This window comes from Zootoca vivipara, chromosome 3 (genome assembly GCF_963506605.1).
Source record: "Zootoca vivipara chromosome 3, rZooViv1.1, whole genome shotgun sequence".
Taxonomy (NCBI): Eukaryota; Metazoa; Chordata; class Lepidosauria; order Squamata; family Lacertidae; genus Zootoca; species Zootoca vivipara.
In genome coordinates, this window is record NC_083278.1 from 98,400,497 (window position 1) to 98,428,028 (window position 27,532).

Genomic DNA, 27,532 nt, shown 5'->3' on the forward strand with positions numbered 1-27,532 from the left:
TGTGAATATTTTATAAAGGAGTAACATACTTCAACAAACTTATCCAGATCAGATGCCTTGTTGAGACATGTTCTCTCTTTGTTAGTTTCTCAGAAAAAGCAATTGTCCTTATTTTTTGTTTCCATTGTCTGATGTGTAGGTGACCAATTACTTTGCTTTGAGTAATTATGCAGCCACCAGAAGAAAATCAATAAGTTCATTGTGTGGAGTGGCTGGGGAACCCAGGTGGATGGGCAGGGTACAATTAAAAATTATTATTATTATTATTATTATTATTATTATTATTATGTGTAACAAATTAAGTTGAAAATCTTTGAAAACTGTTAATAAGCCTGGGCTTGTATTACATTATATGTCCTGATTCGTGATTTTGCTTATTTCTGTACATAATCTTTCCCAGAATGGTTGCAACTACTCACATGCCCACCACATACGGAAAGTCATATCAGTTGCCCTGTAGTTTATTAAGCGTGCTGAGAGTTGTTTGTAAACTCTCCTATTCCTTCCCAGAGCTACAATTCCAGAGCCGTTTAACAATAAATCCTTCTTTTCAGGGAGCCGTGGCAACTTTAACAAACTACCGTTCCTAGGATATTTTGGGAAAAAACTATGACTGTTTAAAGTGGTGTCATTTAGTTTTAGATGTGTGGATTCAAGATTAATGAATCTCCTCCTCCTCCTCCTCCTCCTCCTCCTCCTCCTCCTCCTCCTCCTCCTCCTCCACCTCCTCCCCCCCTCCTCCTCCTCTTCTTCTTCTTCGAATGCAGTGCTCACATAAAACATTTTATCAGACTTTTGTTAATCAGTCTTGCCAGCAACTCAAGTGTAGGGTCTTTTCTGCACTGGATCCTGAATAACGGAAAGAGCAATGGATCCTTCAGCTCTCTTCCACTGAAACCTTCAAAACAAAACAGAGAATGGGGCTGAATGGCAGACATGGACCCTATACATGAAAAGGCTGATCCTGCTGTTTTTTAAACCACATCAGTTAATCTTTTTAGATTGACTCCAAGCTTTCATTACCTGATGAAACTAAGTGTTCACTGCCTGATAACAAGAAACTCTCCCTTTAGGTTATTCATTGCTTGTTGACAACGCTGCAAGAATTTTTGAGGATTCTTTCTGGGACCTGAATAAACTGAATGGTTGTTGGGAAAAGAACCTAGATTTGGCTGCTGGTGGGAGATGTTTCATTTACTACAGTATTTCTCAACTTTTTTCAATCCATGTCCCAATTTAGCTAACATAAGAGGATTCCACACCGCCTTCAAACCCAGTTCACATTATTATTTACTTTGAATTTTTCACATGGATTGAAATTTCGTAACTTTAAATTTGTTTATTTATATTGTACATTAAAACAACAACAACAACAACACTCTTATACACACACCCCACGAATTTCTTTGTATGCCCTTGTTGGTTGAGAAAAAACTGATTTAGTGCATCACAAGCTGTGCAAACCTAGTATGCAGTGAAAAGGTACTCCTTGAGGATGTTTGTTTTGACCAGCTTAGGGCTCATTATTTGCAGAAAACCACCATTCATTTATTGTTGTGCAAGAAGTAATAATACTGATGATTGCTGAGCATCCCACGAAGCTCTGGCCTTTTTACACCTGATCTGGGAGGGCAGTGATTGAGGCTGCTGAGGTGGTGTTTGGGGGGTGGGGTGGGGGGAGTTGTTGCTCTTGTTGCTGCTGGGGTTTTCCCCGAATCTTCTACTGTGATTTATTGAAATTGTTCAGTTTGGTTTTGCATTTTGCTTTTTCTATTAATGGTTACTTTTGTTATGTTGTAGTTATGTACTTTTTCCATTATGTAAGCTGCCGTGAATATGGTTTGAACTGTGGAAAGACAGCATACAAAGAAAATTATGTATGTATGTATGTATGTATGTATGATTACGGGTCTTGTCCTGTAAGGGCAAATGTGCCAGTGGAGACTTGCAGAACCAATTGAAGCCCTGAGGTAAAAGACTCTGTTCCTTCCACACAGGGGCATACGAAGTGGGTGTGCAGAGGGGTCGGGCAGCCCCAGGGGCCACTCTGGGGTGTGTGACAAGATGGCCCCTGCCTCCCCCCAGTTGTAGAGCGGCCAAGGATGCGCACAGTAAGGGCGCCACTCACACGGCGTCTGTACAGGCTGCCACTCTTGCTTGCTGTCCGTATGGGCGACCGTATGGGCTGCCGCGTGTGCACACTTTGTACGAGATGCCGTACATGCGCAGTCCGTACGGGATGCCAGGCTTGCTCAGTCTGTACAGACGTCGAGCTTGCGTCACCGGGTGGTTTGCTCCGCCCCTCGGTGTCCCACCCCTGGTGCCGGAGAAGGTTCCTCTGCCACTGCCCCCCCCCATCATTATTGCCCTGTAATGAGTGGCCAGTTCATAATGTCACAGCCCACCAGTTTATCTTTATATGTCCTTTCTCAGTACACTGTGATCTGTAGGGTGGTTTTTAACAGGAAGAGAGGAAGTAGCTTTTCTACTCTGCTCGAATCCAGTGAAGGTCTGCATTTGTTCCTCGGTTACTTAAGGTTCTCCTGAGACATAGACGGAGTCTTCTGCTTCCAAGATGTCTACCCCAGGCCAACTTCTTCTGGTAATCTGTGCTTTCCTGTGCCTTATACCTGGAGGTATGTTTTCTTCTTCTTCTTCTTCTTCTTCTGAGAGTTGGGGAAAGCATTATCAACCAAGGGTGACAGGTTCAAGGCAGGTTGACTGGTCCAACAGAGAGGGAAAATGTAACTTAGATAGATTCATACTGAAATATGAACCAAACCAAAATTCTCCCTCCTCCATAGAATCTCAGCTAAGCCAATGAAATGGCCCTGCTTCTGTTATCTGCTGTCGCTTGATGGAAAGATTGTTTTTAGGTGACAATTGAGGGAGAGGGAGAGCCAAAGACAGCAGTTTTTGCAGTCAAGCAGATGGAGAGGCCCTGCTTCACATCTGCCACCTTTCCTGCCACCTGCTACAGTCTTCTAAGATTTATTTGTATATGCTACCCTCCCATATATTTTAATTGGTATGCCGGGTAGAGGTACCTCGGTAGAGATACTTTGCAAATACAGAATGAAATCAAGCTGTGGTCAAATCATGGGCTCCATCATCTCAGAGCTGGGCCCAGAAGGGTCAATGTATTTCCATCCTGTGCATACTCCTTTTAATCCCATTTGGGGCAATTATGTAAGGGAAAATCAACCCAGCTTTTCTCAAGCAGCAGTATGAAGTTCTGAATAGGTGGTCTGGGGGTTGCCTCTTTCTCTCTTTAGCATTCTACAGCTGCTTGGAGCAGCTCTGAGGCCATGTGGCAAAATAAAATTGTGATCACAGGAATTGACAGTACAACACTGTGGTCAGGGGTGTTGGGAAGTATAGTCCCAAAACAAATGGAAGCCCAAGTTTGGGAAACCCGACCTAACGTATTTCTTTGTTGCCGAGAATATGAAGATTTCCAACCAAACGGCTACAAGGCAACCCTCATTTATTCACATGAGATTTTGGTTTTGTCTTTTGGAGCAGATGCTCTCATCTGTTCAGAGTGCATAGCCCCGATAGAAGGAGAACAATGCGAAATGAGGAAGTGTGAAGTTGATGGTGGTGAAGGAACCTGTATTGCACTCATTGCCCAAAAAGGTAAACAAAAAACAAAAAAACACACCTGCTATAAGGTTGCGCCTTCTTTGGGCTCCACATTCCCTTTCTCCTTAAGCGTCTTTTTTTTGGGGGGGGGGGCTTAGCGATACAATAAAGGGAAATAGATTTTGATGTAGCACTAAGTAAGGAATGTGTGGGATGGAAAAATTAGATTCTAGTGACGCATTTCAACAACAGAAGAGTTGATGGGGTCTCTAGATCCAAAGAGCAGGGCTCACACACAGAAAAACCCAGCTGAGTTTAAAATCATCTCACACTTTGTGCAGTAGTACAGCATGGGGATAGGCTTTTCAAGCTGCTCTAATATTCCATTTAATCCACTAACAGTGGACCCATTTCTATCTCTCTTAGAATTTAAAACACCACACACTGTTAAGTAAGTTTTCAAATGCTTTTCTTACAGACGCAAAAGACTGATTAATTAATTGTTCCACACAGTTGCAAGGAGAACTCAGGTAAAATGTTTGAAACTGAACTTCGGTGGAAAACACAGAAGTTTAGTTTCAAATATGCACATCTTTCCTGGGCATTGAATGGTGGAAGAGAGTGAGTGTGAAAGGAAGAGAAGGCTTGACTTCCTCCCTCACTGGAGAAGAGTGTGTGCGACCTAAATGATTCTAGAAAACACAGCTCTCTAGTATTAACCCCTTCATAAACTAACTAGCACTCATGCATAGTTAAGCTTAACTGCAATTTCCCACAGTATGCATGTGGCTAGCAAGGCCTGATCACATACTAAGTATTGCCCCCACCTTTCCTTCCCATATGAACTGCTTAAACCTGTTCTGGGGTTCTACTAGAGCAGATTAGGGAGCAGGGTGGGGGGGGGATGTATGCCTATACTCAGAATAGCTTTGTTCCCCAAGAGTAATAAACTTTGTGTTTCAGCTTTCCTTCAATCATTAGTATTACCAGACTATTTATTTCTAAGCTCTGCAGAATTCTCAATAGGGGGCACAGCTGAAAGGAGAGCAGTTTGGATATTTAGGTGAAATCCAGTTAATCATTGCGGTGGCGATGGTCATTCATTCTTTTCTCTCTCTTTTTTCCTGCTCTCTATCCCCTTTCTCAGGTGTGGAAGTTACTGAAAAAATACTTGGTTGTCTGCTGAAGAGAGATGTCAGCTGTGATGAAACAACTGAAGACCCAGAAAATGGCATCCATTATGAACTCAAGTGCTGTGATCAAAGTGATCTCTGCAATTCAGAGTTTTAAGACAGGCTGAAAGCAACCTTAAGATTCTGCTCACTTGCAGACAATAAAAGCTTATGCTGTTCCCTCTTAGCTTGTCAACTTTTCTTTGAATGTGCTTTATGCAGTGGGGTCATGAAACAGTGGCACCAGGAGAAGCGGACACAGAGCTACAAGAAAGAAGATTCCACCTAAACATTAGGAAGATCTTCCTGACAGTAAGAGCTGTTCGGCAGTGGAATTTGCTACCAAGGAGTGTGGTGGAGTCTCCTTCTTTGGAGGTCTCTAAGCAGAGGCTTGACAGCCATCTGTCAGGAATGTTTGATGGTGTTTCCTGCTTGGCAGGGGGTTGGACTGGATGGCCCTTGTGGTCTCTTCCAACTCTATGATTCTATGAGTTCAAAGCAGCCAGTACTATTTCTGCAGCAGTGTCCCAAGGCTGCCCAATCAGCGTGAAAAGGGAGCTTTACGGTCACTGTAGTTTCGAAAGCTAAGCATCTGGAAACACTGAAATCACAAGGGGTTTTGGATTCAAGAGAATGGGGTGCAAGCTCTATTAAGCACAAAGTGTCAATAACTTTGTTAATTAAAAAGAATTCAATGCATTCCTAAACCCAAAGGTGGGGCTAAATACTCTCCAGTAAGAGAAAGCCCCGGGCAGAGTTTTTAAAAGTCACAAAACATGCAGCGGTGGAGCATGGGAATATAGGCAATTAGACCATTTTAAATATCCCATTCTAAGTCAATTCCAGTGCTTTCCTTTAGCATTTAACAGAGCACATTGCTTAGTAAGTTAAAATGGTTCTTATTTACAAACTTCTAAAATTTGATTCATGCATTTTCCCATAAAGCAGCAAGAAAAAGTGGCAGAAATCTTGGGTTAAAAATATGGTAAAGTCTATAAACACGCGGTCTAAGCCAGGAGCCCATGGTACAGACCTCCATTACATATGGCATTCACATGGTAGGCTGAATAAACAAAGCACTTCCCTAAGCCTTCATCACCAGAGGGGAGGGGGCATGACCAAAGTCTAGGAAGAGAGTTCTGTGGTCTTAACCCCTTCATGCATTAACTAGTGCTAAACACGCTGGTTGTATGAGGCTGCAATTACCCCACAAACTGGAACTTCGTGGAAAACACATCTGAAGTAACTCCAAAGTATTATATTAGAAAATCCTATGAAGGTTACCTTCTAATGGAGACACTTAAAAGAGAGCAATTAAAATGATCAAGCATTTCTGCATTCCTTCTACCCAGAGAGATCAAATAGGTTATACCATTAATAAGCCTCCACTGAACATCAGATGCAATTTAAATCTACAATTTGTTGTGCCAAATGCCTTTTCTGTATCCATGAAATATAATACTCCGGATTTATCCATTTCCCTACTATATTGTTAAACTCCTAATTTAAGGCAGCTGGCCATAAAACCATTCTTATGGATATCAATAGCCAACTATAAGCACATCATGCTTTCTCATCAATATGATATTCTAACAGTTGAAAGGGGTCTGTATAATACTCCTGCTACATTTTACTCTGCAATCAGGATTATATTGGTTTCTTTTCAAAAATGGTGGAGATTTCCATGGCAATTTGATAGTGAGATGAAGGGGTGAAAAGCAAGGAGCACAGAAGAAATGAATGGAGCCATCTCTTCACCCTGAACAATAAACTTCCACGTACTTGGGAACAATATATCCAAGAACAGTGGAACCTTAGTTCTGAAACAGCTTAGTTGATGATCAAATCAGCTCCCGAACGCAAAAAAACCCACAAGTAAGTGTTCCAGTTTCTTAATGTTTTTTGGAAGCTGAATGTCCGACACAGCTGTTGGCTATCTTTTCTGGGGCACCTGCACCAATTGAAAGCTGCACCTTGGTTTTCAAATGTTTCAGGAGTCAAACAGACCTCTGGAATGGATTAAGTTCAAAAACCAAGGTTCCACTGTACATTTTATGGGGAAAGTGCTGCAAATTTGCCCACACAAGGGAACATGAACAGAGTGAACAGAGGGCTTCTCCTCTTTAAAAAGCAAGGCAGTTTATATCTAACTTCAACTTAAGTGCTAGGTCCCCAGTACTGATTCTGTATACATATGCTCACTCCTAAACAGAAGACTAGGTGATGCACCCTGACTCCAAGTATCAAATCTGTTATTCCAATCACTTCTTGTTTATCCCTGCCCACAAACCTTTGGAAATTGCCTAGAACATACAGTACACTGTTGATTCCCGCAACAAACTTGGAAGATCAATGAGTTTAGTAGTATTTCAGGGAGCAACCCTCAAATTCTGACATGACAAGCATTCTTTTGCATTCCCAGAAACTGAAATGACACAGCCATCGGTCTATGGGCCTTGTCTGAGTTTTTCATTTCTTCATCTGCCTTTCCTGTATGTGTGTTCTTGGCCAGCGAGGGCATTTGCTCTGGTACACTTCCCACAGTGTACTGTGCTATCTGTGACATCTAGTAGAGATCAGCCAGATTCAACTATACCGTGTACTTTAAATACAATGTGTCCTACCGTGCTCTGCTTATGGGTTTCTTGTGTGCCCTGAATGCATTTCTAATGTGCAGGAGCTTTGCGTACCTATATGTGGGGAATACTTTCTCTGGTAATCACACCTTGAGAGCTGCTTCTGAATACTAGTTGCTGAAAATAACGGGGGGGGGGGGAGAAGACCCTTGTGCTTGGGTCCTTTAAGCCAGTTTCCCACAGGCATCTCACTGACTCTTGTGAGAACAGGATGCTGGACCGGATAGGTCATTGGCCTGATCCAGAAGGCTCTTCTTATGTTCTTAATCTTGCAATCTAAACCAAATTCTGAAATTCTAAACAAGGTACAGTTGTACAGTACCTTTGTTGACAAATACCTTTGCAGTCTAATATTTTGGCTCTCGCACGGCACAAACCCAGAAGTGAGTGTTCTGGTTTGTGAGCATTCTTTTGAAAGCTGAACGTCTGTTGGGGTTTCCGTGGCTTCCAATTGGCTGCAGGAAGCTCCTGGAGCCAATTGGAAGCCATGCCTTGGAAGTTGAATGTTTTTCAAGTAGAAAGGACTTCCATAATGGATTCCATTCGGCATCCAAAAGTATGACTGTATTGCTAAATATTTTGGACATTACCATTACCATTATGAAATGTAATCGCCATGCTCATTCAATGAACAATGACAGGAAGTCATCCAGATAAATCAGTGCATTTGCAACAAAAAAAACTGTGATCCTGTATGGGTCTACTCAGAAATCAGCACTGCTGAGTTCCATAGAGCTTATTCCCTGGCCTCTTCAATACATAACAAAACAGAGAACATTGTATGTCCTTCTTCATTAGATGGGGGAAATGCATTTTGTCTTTCAGGAACCCCGAGTCTCAGTCACTTATTTACTTACATTTACTATCAAAATCTGCTGTAAGATTGTTACCTCCATCTTTTGTATATTAGTGAGGTTGCAATCCTGTATGTACCTGAGGAGAAAGTCTCATGGAACTCAATGGGGTTTACTTTTGAATAGGCATGTCCAAGGTTGGAATCTAAATATAGCTTTGTTTAGGGTGTTAAAATGGTCAGTTCTACAATTTAATTACATTAAAATATAAATATCAAAACCACCATCCATCGATTACTGTGCATGAAGTGATAATATTGATGATTACAGGTCTTGTCCAGCAGTTCTTTGGTTCTAAAAGTGGCAGGTGTGCCAGTGGAGGCTTGCAGAGGCCATTGGAGCCCTGACCTTACAGACTCTGTTCCACCCACAATTCAAGTTCTCACTTAAATTGGGATTATTGTTCTGTGATGAGTGGACAGTTCATGATGTTACTTTATGGCCCACCCATTTATCTTTATAGTTCCTTTCTGAGGACACCATGATCTCTAGGGTGTCATTAAAAGGATCAAAGGAAGAAGCTTCTCCACCCTGGAGGAATCCAGTGAGGGTCCACATCTACTCCTCTGTGATTTGGGGCTCTGCTGGAGAACATACAGTGTCCTTATGATACCAAGATGTCCATCCCAAGTCAAGTACTTCTTGCAATCTGTGTTTTCCTATTCCTCACACCTGGAGGTATGTTCTTTTTTGCAAGAGCTGGGGAAAGCACTGTCCTTCAAGGGAGGCAGGTTAAGGGCAGGTTGACAGGCCTAAGTGAGAAGGCAGATGCAACTTGGGTATGAATGAAATTTATTACGGTCAGAGACCAGCTTGTGTGCAACTTGGGTAGTTTCATACTGAAGTATTAACCAAATTTATCCTCTGCCATAGAATCTGAACTGAGTCAGTGAAATGGAACTTCTTCTCTTCTCTTCCTCTGTTGTACCTGAATGGAAAGACTGCTGCTAGTTGGCAACTGAGGGACAGGATGAGCCAAGGACAGGTGTTGTTGCAGTAGAGCTGATCATAGAATCATAGAATCTTAGCGCTGGAAGGTACCCAAGGGTTATCTAGTCCAACCCCCTGCAATCAATGATGGAGTGGCCCTGCTTCACATCTCTTTCTTTACTGCAGCCTGTTAGAATCCGATCAACTTTTTATGTATTTAAACACGTCTCTGTAATTTTCAAATTAGGGTGCAAGCAGGAAAATTGACACCTTTACCAGGTAGAGATACTTGCAAATAGAAAATAAGACCTCATGATGTGGGGAAACCTTCTGTAGCAAAATAAAACTATTTTTAAAAAAAACAAAGATGAGAGCAAACTATAGGTTCATCTCAGAGCTAGGGGTGGATGGCTCAAGGTTTCTTCCATCCTGTGCCAACTCCTTTTAATCCCATTTGGGGTCAATTCTTTAAAGAACAAGTCATGAAAAATCCACCCAGCTTTACAAGCAGAAAGTCCTTCAGAAGTGGTCTGTGGGCTGCCACTTTCTCCATTCCTCCATTTAACATTTTAAAGCTCCTTAGGGAAACTCCGCGGCCATTTGGCTATTGCTTTTTTAAAAATCTTGTTAATTATTCCGTATGATTTCTGCTGTATTTCTGATGGTCCATTATGCTATTGTAATTCATTGTTTCTAAGACACTTTGGGGCTCCTCTGAATGAAAATCGGCATAGAAATATAATCCATAAATCTAAGCAACCCTCCATTATTCACAACATTTGGGTTTTCTTTTTTGGAGCAGATGCTCGCCTCTGTACAAAATGCATAGTCGTGATACCAGGAGTACCATGCAAACAACAAACCTGTGAAGTTGATGATGGAGGAACCTGCATTGGCTCCACCACCTATAAAAGTAAGAAACAGCTGCAAAGATGGTGCCTTGTTTGGGCTCCAGGGTACACATTCCCCTTCTACTTATTTTCCATTTCTTTCAGTTTAGTGATACAACAAAGGGGAATAATTTCATGGAAAGAGAAAGGTCTTATTTCCTCCATCACTCAATTGGTGTAGCAAAGTCAGGTGGTATCCGGTGCAGAAAATTTCTTGTCCCCGCCCCTCCTCCACCGCAAAGTGAAATAATTAAAAGAAGGGAAAATAAGATACTTACATCACCAGAGAAGTGTGTGTGTGACCTAATTCTATAAAACAGCTCTCTGATCTCAAACCCTCCATGCATACTTATGTTTCACTGCAATATCCCACGGTATGCATGTGGGCATGACACAATACGCCTCCCCCCGCCTTCCCATATGTTCCTCCTAAACTTGTTTGTGAGTTTCTAGAGCAGATTTAGGGGCTGTAGAAGAAGGTGGAGAGAGAATGTGTACTTGCATTCAGAATAGCTTTGTTCCCCCAGATTAATAAACCTTGGACTCAGCTGCATTCAGTTTATATCTAACTTCAACTTAAGTGCCAGGTCCCCAGTACTGATTCTGTATACATATGCTCACTCCTAAACAGAAGACTAGGTGATGCACCCTGACTCCAAGTATCAAATCTGTTACTCCAATCACTTCTTGTTTATCCCTGCCCACAAACCTTTGGAAATTGCCTAGAACATACAGTACACTGTTGATTCCCGCGACAAACTTGGAAGATCAATGAGTTTAGTAGTATTTCAGGGAGCAACCCTCAAATTCTGACATGACAAGCATTCTTTTGCATTCCCAAAAACTGAAATGACACAGCCATCGGTCTATGGGCCTTGTCTGAGTTTTTCATTTCTTCATCTGCCTTTCCTGTATGTGTGTTCTTGGCCAGAGAGGGCATTTGCTCTGGTACACTTCCCACAGTGTACTGTGCTATCTGTGACATCTAGTAGAGATCAGCCAGATTCAACTATACCGTGTACTTTAAATACAATGTGTCCTACCGTGCTCTGCTTATGGGTTTCTTGTGTGCCCTGAATGCATTTCTAATGTGCAGGAGTTTTGCGTACCGATATGTGGGGAATACTTTCTCTGGCAATCACACCTTGAGAGCTGCTTCTGAATACTAGTTGCTGAAAATAACTGGAGGGGAGAAGACCCTTGTGCTTGGGTCCTTTAAGCCAGTTTCCCACAGGCATCTCACTGACTCTTGTGAGAACAGGATGCTGGACCAGATTGGTCATTGGTCTGATCCAGCAGGCTCTTCTTATGTTCTTGATTTTGCAATCTAAACCAAATTCTGAAATTCTAAACATGGGACAGTTGTACCTTTGTTGACAAATACCTTGGCAGTCTAACATTTTGGCTCTCGCACGGCACAAACCCAGAAGTGAGTGTTCTGGTTTGTGAACATTCTTTTGGAAGCTGAACGTCTGTTGGAGTTTCTGTGGCTTCCAATTGGCTGCAGGAAGCTCCTGGAGCCAATTGGAAGCCACGCCTTGGAAGTTGAATGTTTTTCAAGTAGAAAGGACTTCCATAATGGATTCCATTCGGCAGCCAAAAGTATGACTGTATTGCTAAATATTTTGGACATTACCATTACCATTATGAAATGTAATCGCCATGCTCATTCAATGAACAATGACAGGAAGTCATCCAGATAAATCGGTGCTTTTGCAACAATAAAACTGTGATCCTGTATGCGTCTACTCAGAAATCAGCACTGCTGAGTTCAATAGTAAAGAAAAAGTGTTTTATATGTGTTATAACACTGTGACACTGGATGGGGCTGTGGAGTCCCATCTTTCTCCAACGTGACTTCCCAATATGAAGTTTACAGCACATTTTCCTAAAATGTTTTTTTTTATGTGTTCAGCCCTTGTGTTTCTTTATTCTTTCAGCCATCAGTATCACCAGGCTATTTAATGGGGAGCTCCTTGGATATTTTATGTCAATTCCAGTTAATCATTGTGGGGACTGAGGGTGAGGATGATACAAATCTTCACTCTTTTCCTCTTTCTTCCACTTCACACCTTGTCTCAGATGAGAAGATTATAGATAAAATGCTCGGTTGTGCAAAGAAGGATGTGATACGCTGTGATATTCCTTCTTGTGAGAAAAATGACATGATTGAGGAAGTCAAGTGCTGTGATGATACTGATTTCTGCAATGCAAACTTTTAAAACAGGCTGAGAGTCACCTCAAGATTCTGCCCTCCTGCAAAGAATAAACGTTTATTCCGTTCCCCCTCAGCTTGTCAACCTTTCTTGTTTTTTTCCTTTCTTTCAAATATGCTATATGCTGTGGTGTAATGGCCCAATATTTTTTTGGGGGGGGGGTGTAGATGGGTTCAAAATACCCAGGACTATTTTGGCTGCAGTATCTGATAGCAGCCCAATCAGCATGAAAGGGGAGATTTTTGGTCACTGCATTCTGCAAAGCTAAGAATTTAGGAACACTTGAAACACGAGGGGCTTGGGTTTCAAGAGAATGGTGGGCAAGTGTTGTTATGTACAATGTGCTGATTACTTGGTCAATCAAAAAGAATTCCCTGGCTATATATATCATTTGCTCTCATTTCATCTACTTTCAAAACTTCCATCAACTCCATATTTTGTGATCAAAACTAATATTTCATGCCATCAATTCAATTTCTTATTACACAGCTTATTTGGGCTTTTTCAAGGGAGATCTATGAACCACTGGCTCAGACTGTACATATCCTTCCCCTCACCCCACTCCATTCCTTTCAGCCCTAAGAATTCCGAAATTGAATTTTTCTACCTATATACTGACACCTGCCAACTTTTAAAATTGAATCTGGTGTTGTGGGTGATGCAAGTCTGTTCAAGAGTTCTGACACTGTGTTGTATATAACAACTAGGCATTCATGTTGCAAGACCTCACTCCTAGTGGAACACTGAAATATGTTTTATTTTGTCTTAGGCCACATTCGCACCATGCATTTAAATTACTATGATATCACTTTAAACAGCCATAGCTTCACCCACCCCTAAAATCTGGGAGTTGTCATTTATTTTTATTCATTTTGGTTTTCCCCATCCCCACCCTCTCTCTCTGGAACAGAAGACTAATGAAATAGATTTCCCCATAAGTCCATGTGAATATTTTATAAAGGAGTAACATACTTCAACAAACTTATCCAGATCAGATGCCTTGTTGAGACATGTTCTCTCTTTGTTAGTTTCTCAGAAAAAGCAATTGTGCTTATTTTTTGTTTCCATTGTCTGATGTGTAGGTGACCAGGTTCTTTGCTTTGAGTAATTATGCAGCCACCAGAAGAAAATCAATAGGTTCCTTGTGTGGAGTAGCTGGGGAACCCAGCTGGATGGGCGGGGTACAATTAAAAATATTTATTATTATTATTATTATTATTATTATTATTATTATTATTATGTGTAACAAATTAAGTTGAAAATCTTTGAAAACTGTTAATAAGCCTGGGCTTGTATTACATTATATGTCCTGATTCGTGATTTTGCTTATTTCTGTACATACTCTTTCCCAGAATGGTTGCAACAACTCACATGCCCACCACATATGGAATGTCATATCAGTTGCTCTGTAGTTTATTAAGCGTGCTGAGAGTTGTTTATAAACTCTCCTATTCCTTCCCAGAGCTACAATTCCAGAGCTGTTTAACAATCAATCCCTCTTTTTAGGGAGCCGTGGCAACTTAAACAAACTACCGTTCCTAAGATAATTTGGGAAAAACTATGACTATTTAAAGTGGTGTCATATAGTTTTAGATGTGTAGATTCAAGATTAATGAATCTCTTCCTCCTCCTCCTCCTCTTCTTCTTCTTCGAATGCAGTGCTCACATAAAACATTTGATCAGACTTTTGTTAATCAGTCTTGCCAGCAACTCAGGTGTAGGGTCTTTTCCGCGCTGGATCCTGAATAACGGAAAGAGCAATGGATCCTTCAGCTCTCTTCCACTGAAACCTTCAAAACAAAACAGAGAATGGGGCTGGATGGCAGACATGGACCCTATACATGAGAAGGCTGATCCTGCTGTTTTTTAAACCACATCAGTTAATCTTTTCAGATTGACTCCAAGCTTTCATTGCCTGATGAAACTAACTGTTCATTGCCTGATAACAAGAAACTCTCCCTTTAGGTTATTCATTGCTTGTTGACAACGCTGCAAGAATTTTTGAGGATTCTTTCTGGGACCTGAATAAACTGAATGGTTGTTGGGACAAGAACCTAGATTTGGCTGCTGGTGGGAGATGTTTCATTTAATACAGTGTTTCTCAACTTTTTTCAATCCATGTCCCAATTTAGCTAACATAAGAGGATTCCACACCGCCTTCAAACCCGGTTCACATTATTATTTACTTTGAATTTTTCACATGGATTGAAATTTTGTAACTTTAAATTTGTTTGTTTATATTGTACATTAAAACAACAACAACAACAACACTCTTATACACACACCCCACGAATTTCTTTGTATGCCCTTGTTGGTTGAGAAAAAACTGATTTAGTGCATCACAAACTGTGCAAACCTAGTATGCAGTGAAAAGGTACTCCTTGAGGATGTTTGTTTTGACCAGCTTAGGGCTCATTATTTGCAGAAAACCACCATTCATTCATTGTTGTGCAAGAAGTAATAATACTGATGATTGCTGAGCATCCCACAAAACTCTGGCCTTTTTACACCTGATCTGGGAGGGCAGTGATTGAGGCTGCTGAGGTGGTGTTTGGGGGGTGGGGTGGGGGGAGTTGTTGCTCCTGTTGCTGCTGGGGTTTTCTCCGAATCTTCTACTGTGATTTATTGAAATTGTTCAGTTTGGTTTTGCATTTTGCTTTTTCTATTAATGGTTACTTTTGTTATGTTGTAGTTATGTATTTTTTCCATTATGTAAGCTGCCTTGAATATGGTTTGAACTGTGGAAAGACAGCATACAAAGAAAATAATGTATGTATGTATGTATGATTACGGGTCTTGTCCTGTAAGGGCAAATGTGCCAGTGGAGACTTGCAGAACCCATTGAAGCCCTGAGCTAAAAGACTCTGTTCCTCCCACACATCATTATTGCCCTGTAATGAGTGGCCAGTTCATAATGTCACAGCCCACCAGTTTATGTTTATATGTCCTTTCTGAGTACACTGTGATCTGTAGAGTGGTTTTTAACAGGAAGAGAGGAAGAAGCTTTTCTACTCTGGTGGAATCCAGTGAAGGCCTGCCTTTGTTCCTCTGTTACTTAAGGTTCTCCTGAGACATAGACGGAGTCTTCTGCTTCCAAGATGTCTACCCCAGGCCAACTTCTTCTGGTAATCTGTGCTTTCCTGTGCCTTATACCTGGAGGTATGTTTTCTTCTTCTTCTTCCAAGAGTTGGGGAAAGCATTATCAACCAAGGGAGACAGGTTCAAGGCAGGATGACTGGTCCAACAGAGAGGGAAAATGTAACGTGGATAGATTCATACTGAAATATGAACCAAACCAAATTTCTCCCTCCTCCATAGAATCTCAGCTAAGCCAATGAAATGGCCCTGCTTCTGTTATCTGCTGTCGCTTGATGGAAAGATTGTTTTTAGGTGACAATTGAGGGAGAGGGAGAGCCAAAGACAGCAGTTTTTGCAGTCGAGCAGATGGAGAGGCCCTGCTTCACATCTGCCACCTTTCCTCCCACCTGCTACAGTCTTCTAAGATTTATTTATTTATGCTACCCTCCCATATATTTTAATTGGTATGCCAGGGTAGAGGTACCTCGGTAGAGATACTTTGCAAATACAGAATGAAATCAAGCTGTGGTCAAATCATGGGCTCCATCATCTCAGAGCTGGGCCCAGAAGGGTCAATGTATTTCCATCCTGTGCATACTCCTTTTAATCCCATTTGGGGCAAATTATGTAAGGGAAAATCAACCCAGCTTTTCAGGCAGCAGTATGAAGTTCTGAAGAGGTGGTCTGGGGGTTGCCTCTTTCTCTCTTTAGCATTCTACAGCTGCTTGGAGCAGCTCTGAGGCCATGTGGCAAAATAAAATTGGGATCTCAGGAACTGACAGTACAACACTGTGGTCAGGGGTGATGGGAAGTGTAGTCCCAAAACAAATGGAAGCCCAAGTTTGGGAAACCCGACCTAACGTATTTCTTTGTTGCCAAGAATATGAAGATTTCCAACCAAACGGCTACAAGGCAACCCTCGTTTATTCACATGAGATTTTGGTTTTGTCTTTTGCAGCAGATGCTCTCATCTGTTCAGAGTGCGTAGCCGAGAAAGGAGACCAATGCAAAATGACGAAGTGTGAAATTGATGGTGGTGAAGGAACCTGTATTGGACTCATTGCCCAAAAAGGTAAACAAAAAACAAAAAAACACCTGCTATAAGGTTGTACCTTCTTTGGGCTCCACATTCCCTTTCTCCTTGAGCGTCTTTTTTTGGGGGGGGGGGCTTAGCGATACAATAAAGGGAAATATAATTTGATGTAGCACTAAGTGAGGAATGTGTGGGATGGAAAAATTAGATTCTAGTGACGCATTTCAACAACAGAAGAGTTGATGGGGTCTCTAGATCCAAAGAGCAGGGCTCACACACAGAAAAACCCAGCTGAGTTTAAAATCATTTCACACTTTGTGCAGTAGTACAGCATGGGGATAGGCTTTTCAAGCTGCTCTAATATTCCATTTAATCCACTAACAGTGGACCCATTTCTATCTCTCTTAACATTTAAAACACCACACACTGTTAAGAAGATTTTCAAATGCTTTACTTACAGACACAAAAGAGTGATTTATTAATTGTTCCACACAGTAGCAAGGAGAACTCAGTTAGAATGTTTGAAACTGAACTTCGGTGGAAAACACAGAAGTTTAGTTTAGTTTCAAATATGCACATCTTTCTTGGGCATAGAATGGTAGAAGAGAGTGAGTGTGAAAGGAAGAGAAGGCTTGACTTCCTCCCTCACTGGAGAAGAGAGTGTGCGACCTAAATGATTCTAGAAAACACAGCTCTCTGGTATTAACCCCTTCATACACTAACTAACACTTACGCATAGTTAAGCTTAACTGCAATTTCCCACAGTATGCATGTGGCTAGCAAGCCCTGATCACGTACTAAGTATTGCCCCCACCTTTCCTTCCCATATGAACTGCTTAAACCTGTTCTGGGGTTCTGCTAGAGCAGATTAGGGATCAGGGTGGGGGGATGTGTGCCTATACTCAGAATAGCTTTGTTCACCAAGAGTAATAAACTTCGTGTTTCTTCTTTCCTTCAATCATTAGTATTACCAGACTATTTATTTCTAAGCTCTACAGAATTCTCAATAGGGCGCACAGCTCAAAGGAGAGCAGTTTGGATATTTAGGTGAAATCCAGTTAATTATTGCGGTGGCAATGGTGATGCAAACATTCACTCTTTTCTATCTTTCTTTTTCCTGCTCTCTATCCCCTTTCTCAGGTGAGGAAGTTCATGACAAAGTACTTGCTTGTATGCCGAAGAGTGATGTCAAATGTGATGCAACAGCTGAAGACCCATCAAATGGCATCCATTATGAACTCAAGTGCTGTGATCAAAGTGATCTCTGCAATTCAGAGTTTTAAGACAGGCTGAAAGCAACCTTAAGATTCTGCTCACTTGCAGACAATAAAAGCTTATGCTGTTCCCTTTTAGCTTGTCAACTTTTCTTTGAATGTGCTTTATGCAGTGGGGTCATGAAACAGTGGCCCCAGGTGAGTTCAAAGCAGCCAGTACTATTTCTGCAGCAGTGTCCCAAGGCTGCCCAAAAGGCGTGAAAAGGGAGCTTTAGGGCCACTGTAGTTTCAAAAGCTAAGCATCTGGAAACACTAAAATCACAAGGGGTTTTGGATTCAAGAGAATGGGGTACAAGCTCTATTAAGCACAAAGTGTCAATAACTTGGTTAATTAAAAAGAATTCAATGGATTCCTAAACCCAAAGGTGGGGTTAAATACTCTCCAGTAAGAGAGAGCCCCGGACAGAGTTTTTAGAAGTCACAAAACATGCAGTGGTAGAGCATGGGAATATAGGCAATTAGACCATTTTAAATATCCCATTCTAAGTCAATTCCAGTGCTTTCCTTTAGCATTTAACAGAGCACATTGCTTAGTAAGTTTAAATGGTTCTTATTTACAAACTTCTAAAATTTGATTCATGCATTTTCCCATAAAGCAGCAAGAAAAAGTGGCAGAAACCTTGGGTTAAAAATATGGTAAAATCTATAAACACGCTGTCTAAGCTGGGAGCCCATGGTTCAGACCTCCATTACATATGGCACTCACACGGTAGGCTGAATAAACAAAGCACTTCCCTAAGCCTTCATCACCAGAGGGGAGGGGGCTTGACCAAAGTCTAGGAAGAGAGGTCTGTGGTCTTAACCCCTTCATGCATTAACTAGTGCTAAACACGCTGGTTGTATGAGGCTGCAATTACCCCACAAAATGGAACTTCGTGGAAAACACATCTGAAGTAAAATCAAGGCCAACTATAAGGTCCATAGGAGTCAGTGGCAGAAAACAGCTGAGTGCGACAAAATCGAAAATTCTCACGGAAAAACCTCTGTGCTAAACATTCTCTCCTGGAACGTAGCTGGCTGGGCCAGATGCTTATCCCACTCTACTGACATTCCTTTTTACTGTCAAAACTTCAATATTATTGCCCTCCAGGAGACATGGTCAGCTGAAAATCCAACTTTGGAAGGCTACCACACATATGCAGTAGGGGTGGTCGCAGGAAGAGGTTCAGGGAGGCTCAAAGGGGGGTTATGTATTCTGATCTCATCATGCTTAAACGCCATATGCAAGGAACTGTCCCCGCTAGAGCAGTTTGCAATGGCCCTACTTATCTCCTGGAGAAACTGCAATCTCCTAATCATTAACGTCTACATTAACCTCTAAAAAAACTGATATTGAGAGTAACTGGACAAAACTGGACTTATATGTCAGGACACTGCAAGCAGACTAGAACTTCCTGACAGTAAGAGCTGTTCGGCAGTGGAATTTGCTGCCAAGGAGTGTGGTGGAGTCTCCTTCTTTGGAGGTCTTTAAGCAGAGGCTTGACAGCCATCTGTCAGGAATGCTTTGATGGTGTTTCCTGCTTGGCAGGGGGTTGGACTGGATGGCCCTTGTGGTCTCTTCCAACTCTATGATTCTATGACTATCTGGGAGCAAAGGTCCTGCTGGCGGGCGACCTTAATGCTAGGCTAGGGCCGGATGATCCCAGTTTGGAAATTAAATACAGGTACAGAATCGGTTACCTAGCTGTCTCCGACCCAGAAACTTACCAACTTCCAAGGCAATCAAAGGATCAACACTCAAATTGCGCAGGAGCCTGTCTCTTCAAATTCTCCCGACAGCTGAGTCTCCCTATTCTAAATGGGTGCACCAGCGGCGACATCCCTGGGGAATTCACTTACATGTCTGGGGCAAAAACAAGCACAATCGATTACATGCTGGCAGATAAAGAACTACTACCCAAAATAGAAAATCTAAAAGTACTTCCATTCCTCGAAGGGGACCATTTTCCTTTACACTCGCAGGTGGCACCAAAAATCGAATCTCCCTTCCTCAGGACAATATATCCAGCTGAGATTTCTGCTTTAGAGCGACCTGGCTGCAGAGCCAAATGGTCCCAGGCCCTTGGCTTCAGACTGAAGGAGCTCCTATCCCCTGGAAAAGTTAGTCCAATCTTAAATGGCATTGAGCCCAATCCCAAGTCTGAGGACCCAATTACTGTGTATGAGAGCCTACTCCAAGAATTAAAACCGTACCTATTCAACATCCCAGGGCAAAAGTTCAACAAACCACCAATACCTAATTAACCCTGGTTCGACCTTACTTGCCTGGAAGCCAAGAGAGCCCGACAAAATGCATACAAGGCTGCCTTGACAGCCGAAAAGGTGGACAGACTGCAAGCCTACCATACTGTCCGCATTTTTTTAAAAAAAAGAGTACGAAAAGCTTATAATTCAGCAAAAGAATGCCCACAGCAGAAAATGCTGGGTGGAATTAATCAGTGCGGCGAAATCCAAAGACCAAACCCTTTTTTGGAAACTGGCGGCCCCTGGCATCCGCAAGACCAACTCTTCCCTAACCTCACAAATTCCACCAAACCTCTGGGTTTCGTATTTCTAATCTCTATATGATGACACTGAAATACCACCCCAGACCTGCAAAATAGAACAACTGGCAAAATGTAACTGAAATGAAAACCTACATCAACCAACTGAAATCGGCTAAAGCCCCAGGCCTAGGCGGCATTACGCCAGAAATGTTAAAAGCACAAGCGGACTGGTGGGCACCATTTCTAGCCGCCCTCTTCACGCATATAGACAACTCTGATCGTATCCCCAGAGATTGGGGAATAGCCATAATAGTGCCATTCTACAAAAAGGGCAACAGAAGGGACCCAGCAAACTACAGGCTGATCAGCCTACTAAGCATGACCAGTAAGCTCTACGCAAAGCACCTTCTCACCAAGTTTTCAGACTGGTTAGAGAAGGAAGACATTCTGGCAATCGAACAAGCGGGATTCAGACCTGGACGGTCCACGTTGGATCACTGTCTAACGTTACATCTCATAGACAAATATAAATCAAGAGAGCAGGCCTCTCTGTACGCCGCCTTCGTAGATTTAAAAGCAACCTTTGACACCGTGTCTAGAACCAGACTCTGGGACAGACTGCAGGACACATCAATCGACAAATGGCTCCTATTACTAATTCAGGCACTCCACGCAAACACGGCCCTCAGAGTTAGGTGCAGCCACCTAGGGCACCTAACAGATCCCATCAAAACCTACAAGGGCGTCAGACAAGGGTGACTTCTGGCTCCACTACTTTTTAACTTTTACCTTAATAACCTAGTAGCTGCACTAACTGATTTAGACTTCCATCCACCAAAGCTCGCAAACCGGCACATCCCTGTCCTTTTATATGCCGATGATGCGGTCATCTTTTCCAGAACACCAATCGGACTTAAAAGGGCACTAAGGAGGCTTGCTACGTATTGTGAAACAGAATGCCTCAAAATCAACTACCAAAAAACTAAGGTAATAGCGTTTGGGGAAAAAATCAAAGCCCAGAAGTTGGGAACTGCAAGGACACAGATTAGAGCAAGTTTCCAACTACAAATACCTCGGAATGGCAGTACAGGCCACAGGATCCAACAAACTGCACATGAATTCTATTGGAAGCTCAGCGGAAAAAACCGCAAACTGTATTCTCAAATTTTACACAACAAAAGGGGGCTTCTTTGTTCCTGCGGCCCTTAAGCTATTTAAGGCCAAAACGTTGGCTCAGCTCCTTTATGGAGCCTTTCTAGGCCCGTCCTCCTCCTCCTCCTCCTCCTTTCCCTTGGAGCACGTACAATCCAAATTCCTCAGAGCCCTCCTACACGTCCCCAGATGCGTATCTAACACATGGGTCAGACTTGAAATGGGAATGACGAGAGTGGAGGCTTTAATCTGCCTATCATCAATCTATAAATGGCTGGCTCTAAATTTGAAACCCCAAGGGATTGTGCCACTGATCCTATGCGACCAGTTCCAGTCCGGTTGGCAGCTAGCGGTTCTGAACTCTCTCCAGAATATGGGCCTTGCCCCCCAAGCCCTCCTAAGATTGGATCTAAGACAAGCTGGTCAGACAACGACTCATTGATATTGAAAGACAACAGGACTGCTCAAGATGCCCTGAATATAGAACTGGAGAAATTGAGAGATACATAGCCGCCCTAGCACCTTACCTCTCCTTTCTCCTGTCAAAAAACGCAAGAAGGGCTTTTACACTTGCCAGAAGCGCGGCATTGCCCACACCTGTGCTGGAGGGGCTTTACAAAAATATCCCATACGCCCAAAGACTCTGTGTATGCCCACTAGGGGAAATAGGAAGCCCAGAGCACTTGTTCTTCAGATGCCCCCTCTATGAAGAAGCTCGAAGGGAGATCCTGGATCCCATACTGGTGAGGTTAGCAAGCCTCCCGGAAAAGCAATTATACAACCTGCTCTTGCTAGGCAAAGACCTGAAGATAACCAGGGTGGTCGCCAGATTCTGAGCCCAAATATGCAGACACAGACTTTCTCCCGAGCCCGTCTGAATTTTCCCAAAATATGGTACCCCGAGCGAGCTAGGCTCAGCTTTCTGCAGCTCCTATTTTAAGGGTTAAACTTTTAGCATAGTTATATAATTAACAATTTTCTTTTAAACGTTGTACAAAGCGTCTTATATACGTTACACTCCCGGAAAATATTCTTTCAAAGGGATCCATTTTATTTTTTATTTTTATTTTACTTTTAAGAGCTGGTCCTCGACCGTAATAATAAATAAATAAATAAATATTTGAACATTTGAACATCTGAAGTAACTCCAAAGTATTATATTATAAAATCCTATGAAGGTGATCTTCTAATGGAGACACTTAAAAGAAAGCAATTAAAATGATCAAGCATTTCTGCATTCCTTCTGCCCAGAGAGATCAAATAGGTTGTACCATTAATAAGCCTCCACTGAGCATCAGATGCAATTTAAATCTACAATTTGTTGTGCCAAATGCCTTTTCTGTATCCATGAAATATAATACTCCGGATTTATCCAATTCCCTACTATATTATTGTTAATACTGTAACTCCTAATTTAAGGCAGCTGGCCATAAAACCATTCTTATGGATATCAATAGCCAACTATAAGCACATCATGCTTTCTCATCAATATGATATTCTAACGGTTGAAAGGGGTCTGTATAATACTCCTGCTACATTTTACTCTGCTTTGCAATCAGGATTATATTGGTTTCTTTTCAAAAATGGTGGAGATTTCCATGGCAATTTGATAGTGAGATGAAGGGGTGAAAAGCAAGGAGCACAGAAGAAATGAATGGAGCCATCTCTTCACCCTGAACAATAAACTTCCACGTACTTGGGAACAATATATCCAAGTACAGTGGAACCTTAGTTCTGAAACAGCTTAGTTGATGATCAAATCAGCTCCCGAACGCAAAAAAACCCACAAGTAAGTGTTCCAGTTTCTTAATGTTTTTTGGAAGCTGAATGTCCGACACAGCTGTTGGCTATCTTTTCTGGGGCACCTGCACCAATCGAAAGCTGCACCTTCGTTTTCAAATGTTTCAGGAGTCAAACAGACCTCTGGAATGGATTAAGTTCAAAAACCAAGGTTCCACTGTACATTTTATGGGGAAAGTGCTGCAAATTTGCCCACACAAGGGAACATGAACAGAGTGAACAGAAGGCTTCTCCTCTTTAAAAAGCAAGGCAATTTATATCTACCTTCAACTTAAGTGCCAGGTCCCAAGTACTGATTCTGTATACATATCCTCACTCCTAAACAGAAGACTAGGTGATGCACCCTGACTCCAAGTATCAAATCTGTTATTCCAATCACTTCTTGTTTATCCCTGCCCACAAACCTTTGGAAATTGCCTAGAACATACAGTACACTGTTGATTCCCGCAACAAACTTGGAAGATCAATGAGTTTAGTAGTATTTCAGGGAGCAACCCTCAAATTCTGACATGACAAGCATTCTTTTGCATTCCCAGAAACTGAAATGACACAGCCATCGGTCTATGGGCCTTGTCTGAGTTTTTCATTTCTTCATCTGCCTTTCCTGTATGTGTGTTCTTGGCCAGCGAGGGCATTTGCTCTGGTACACTTCCCACAGTGTACTGTGCTATCTGTGACATCTAGTAGAGATCAGCCAGATTCAACTATACCGTGTACTTTAAATACAATGTGTCCTACCGTGCTCTGCTTATGGGTTTCTTGTGTGCCCTGAATGCATTTCTAATGTGCAGGAGCTTTGCGTACCTATATGTGGGGAATACTTTCTCTGGCAATCACACCTTGAGAGCTGCTTCTGAATACTTGTTGCTGAAAATAACGGGGGGGGGGGGGGAGAAGACCCTTGTGCTTGGGTCCTTTAAGCCAGTTTCCCACAGGCATCTCACTGACTCTTGTGAGAACAGGATGCTGGACCGGATTGGTCATTGGCCTGATCCAGCAGGCTCTTCTTATGTTCTTAATCTTGCAATCTAAACCAAATTCTGAAATTCTATACAGGGCATTACTAAATATTTTGGACATTACCTTTGCCATTGTGAAATGCAATCTTCATTTTCATTCAATGAAACCTGGCAGCAACTCAACAAGATAAATCAGAGTATTTGCAACAATAAAACTGTGATCCTCTATGGGTCTACTCAGAAGTCAGCACTGCTGAGCTCAATGGAGGGTTTTCCCCTGGTCTCTTCAATATATAACAAGACAGAGAACATTGTAAGGAAGTCCTAGCGCACTTCCTTCTTTTCTTTTTTATATTTTTAATTGAGTTTTTGATAATTTTATACATATAAAACAAAAAGCGTTTCAAGCAATAAAATACAAAGTCCATCAACCTCACCAATAAAATACAAGGTTCTTTTGAAACATCAGATCTCCTTCCCTCCCTCCATGGGTTCCATATTTAGATTTAAGTTTACTGCTTATTTGACCCTTATCCATGTATTGTATAACCATCATTATCATTAATAATTCCAAAGTGTCATTACATTCATGCCAAAGATTTTAATTGTTTACAGTGGTCTTTTAAATAAATTACAAACTTACTCCAGTCTTTAGAAAATACTTGATCTTCCTGGTTTCAGATCTTCTCCATCAGTTTCATCGGCCATTTGTCTTTTGTTCGTCCTTCTCCTTCCTTCCATCTCTGAGCTAGTCACATTCTCGCTGTCATTTCATACATAAAAGTATTTTATCTTCTTTTGGAAACTCCTCACCTATTATACCTAGTAAAAAGGCTTCTGGTTTTTTGACAGGTGTATTTTTTAACATTTTCTTTAACTCATTATATATACGGTAATTTCCCAGAAAGCCTTTACCGATGTACATGTTCACCACATTTGGTAAAAAGTGTCCTCTTTCTCTTTACATTTCCAACATAATTTTGAACTTATTTTGTACATCCTAGCATTTTTACTCAGTGTTACCGGTAGATCCCAAAGAGACATCATTTTCATATAAGTTTCTTTCAATGAACAGCATGCAGTAAATTTTATTTCCTGTTTCCATAACTTTTCCTAGGATGAAAGATGGGTATTATACCCAAAATCTCTAGCCCATTGTATCATCATCTTTTGTATGCCATTTTAAAAGTAGTTTGTACATTTTTATAACACTTTCACGTTATTTTCCAACAGATCTATTTCAAACCTCGATCTCATTGTATCAAAACCTTTATTCTTGTCAACCTTAAAAAAATCATTTAATTGGTAATGCTGAAGCCAATCTGTTAACAGTTCTCTAATATCTTCATTTCCCCCCAATTTTAATTGGTCTCCTGCCTCTTTTAATAAATCTTTGTAGGTGGCCCACTCACCTCTCATATTTACTTTTTTAACTGAAACTGCTTCTAGTGGAGTTACAGGTATGTAGCCGTGTTGGTCTGAGTCGAAGCAAAATAAAAAAATTCCTTCAGTAGCACCTTAAAGACCAACTGAGTTTTTATTTTGGTATGAGTTTTCGCGTGCATGCACACTTCTTCAGATACACTGAAACAGAAGAGCCAGACCCTTATGTATATTCAGAGGGTGGTGGGGGTGGGTGGGAATGGGTGATGGGCTGATAGGAGTGGTAAACCTGTTGATGGCTGTTAATGACTGCTGATGACTGCAATAGGTCCTTCCAGTGGAGAGAGACACCATGGTGTTCTCCGTTCTAATAAGTTCTTATACCTGTCCCATACCTCATAGATTGATTTTCTTATCAGATGGTTCAAGAATCCTTTAGGTATTTGTGTTTTGTCATACCACAAATATGTGTGCCACCCAAATCTATTATCATGTCCCTCCAAATCTAGTAAACCTGTATTTTTTTTAACAAGATCAATTCCCACAACCAGCAGAGGCAGGACGCTTTGTAATATAATTTCAAATATGGCAGGGAGAAGCCCCCACATTCTTTGGAACCAGTTAATAATTTATATTTTATTCTTGGTTTCTTCCCCTGCCAGATAAATCTTGATATTGCTTTCTGCCATTCTTTGTACAGGACACTTCCTTCTTCATTAGGTGGGGGAAATGCATTTAGTCTTCCAGGAACCCTGAGACTCAGTTACTTATTTACTTACCTTTACTATCAAAATCTGGGGTAAGATTTTTACTGCCCTCTTTTGTAAATAAGTGAGGCTGCAATCCTGTATGTACTTGAGGAGAAAGTCTCATTGAACTCAATGGGGCTTACTTTTAAATAGGCATGCCTAAGGCTGCAGTGTAAATATAGCTTTGTTCTTGGTGTTTATATTGTCATTTCTACAGATTTATTATATCAAATCAGAAACATTAAAATGATTGTCCATTTATTGTTGGGCAAGCACTGATATTCCTGATTTTGCCATGCATTTATTTGGTTCTAAAAGTGGCAGGTGTGCCAGTGGAGACTTGTTGGGGCCATTGAAACCCTGACCTTATAGACTCTGTTCCTCCCACAATTCAGGTTCTCATTTAAATTGGGGTTTTTGTTCTGTGATGAGTGGCTAGTTCATGATGTTATAGCCCACCCGTTTATATTTCCTTTCTGAGGACACCATGATCTCTAGGGTGTCATTAAAAGGGTCAAAGGAAGAAGCTTCTCCACCCTGGAGGAATCCAGTGAAGGTCCACATCTATTCCTCTGTGTTTTGGGGCTTTGCTGGAGAACATACAGTGTCCTTTTGATACCAAGATGTCCACCCCAAGTCAAGTACTTCTTGCAATCTGTGTTTTCCTGTTCCTCACACCTGGAGGTATGTTCTTTTTGCAAGAGTTGGGAAAAGCACTGTCAGCCAAGGGAGGCAGGTTAAGTACAGATTCACAGGCAGAAGAGGGAAGGCAAATTCAACTTAGGTAGTTTAATACTGAACCAAACTAAACTTATCCCTGCCCCTCCATAGATTCTGAACTGAGTCAATGAAATGGCCCTTCTTCTGTTCTCTTCCTCTGTTGCACCTTAATGGAACGACTGATGCTAGGTGATAAGAGAAGGAGAGGGAACGCCAAGGGCAGCTGTTGTTGCAGTAGAACTGATGAACTGGCCCTGCTTCACATCTCTTCCTTTACTGCAGCCTGCTACAGTCTGCTCAAATTTATTTATTTAAGCCACTCTCCCTAATATTTAAATTTGTGTAACAGGGCTTTTTTGCAAGTAGAAAATAAGACGCAAGATTTGAGCAGGCTATAGATGTCACGCAGCGGTAAATTAAGCAAAGCAGAGTCTTCTTCATAAACAGAACAAAACATTTTCTTGAGAAAATAAAGTTGTTCATAAACAGCATAGTTAAAGACCATAGCAGCTATCTGACTCTTAAGAGGCACAGTCTTAGTTACTGATTTACTAGATACCTGGAGTTACTGATTTACTAGATACACAACACACACACTGAGCTGAGACACAAAGT

General features: G+C 41.6%; 1 protein-coding gene across 1 annotated transcript in view; it reads right to left on the reverse strand.

The window, feature by feature from the left end:
* Positions 1–13,947: 13,947 nt before the first annotated feature.
* HAAO (3-hydroxyanthranilate 3,4-dioxygenase) overlaps positions 13,948–27,532 on the reverse strand; it is a 67,182-nt gene continuing 53,597 nt past the window's right edge. Inside the window, exon 10 of the mRNA XM_060273042.1 lies at positions 13,948–14,073. Coding sequence (XP_060129025.1) covers positions 13,995–14,073 — 79 coding nt within the window. The 3' untranslated portion in view covers positions 13,948–13,994. The remainder of the gene's footprint in view (positions 14,074–27,532) is intronic.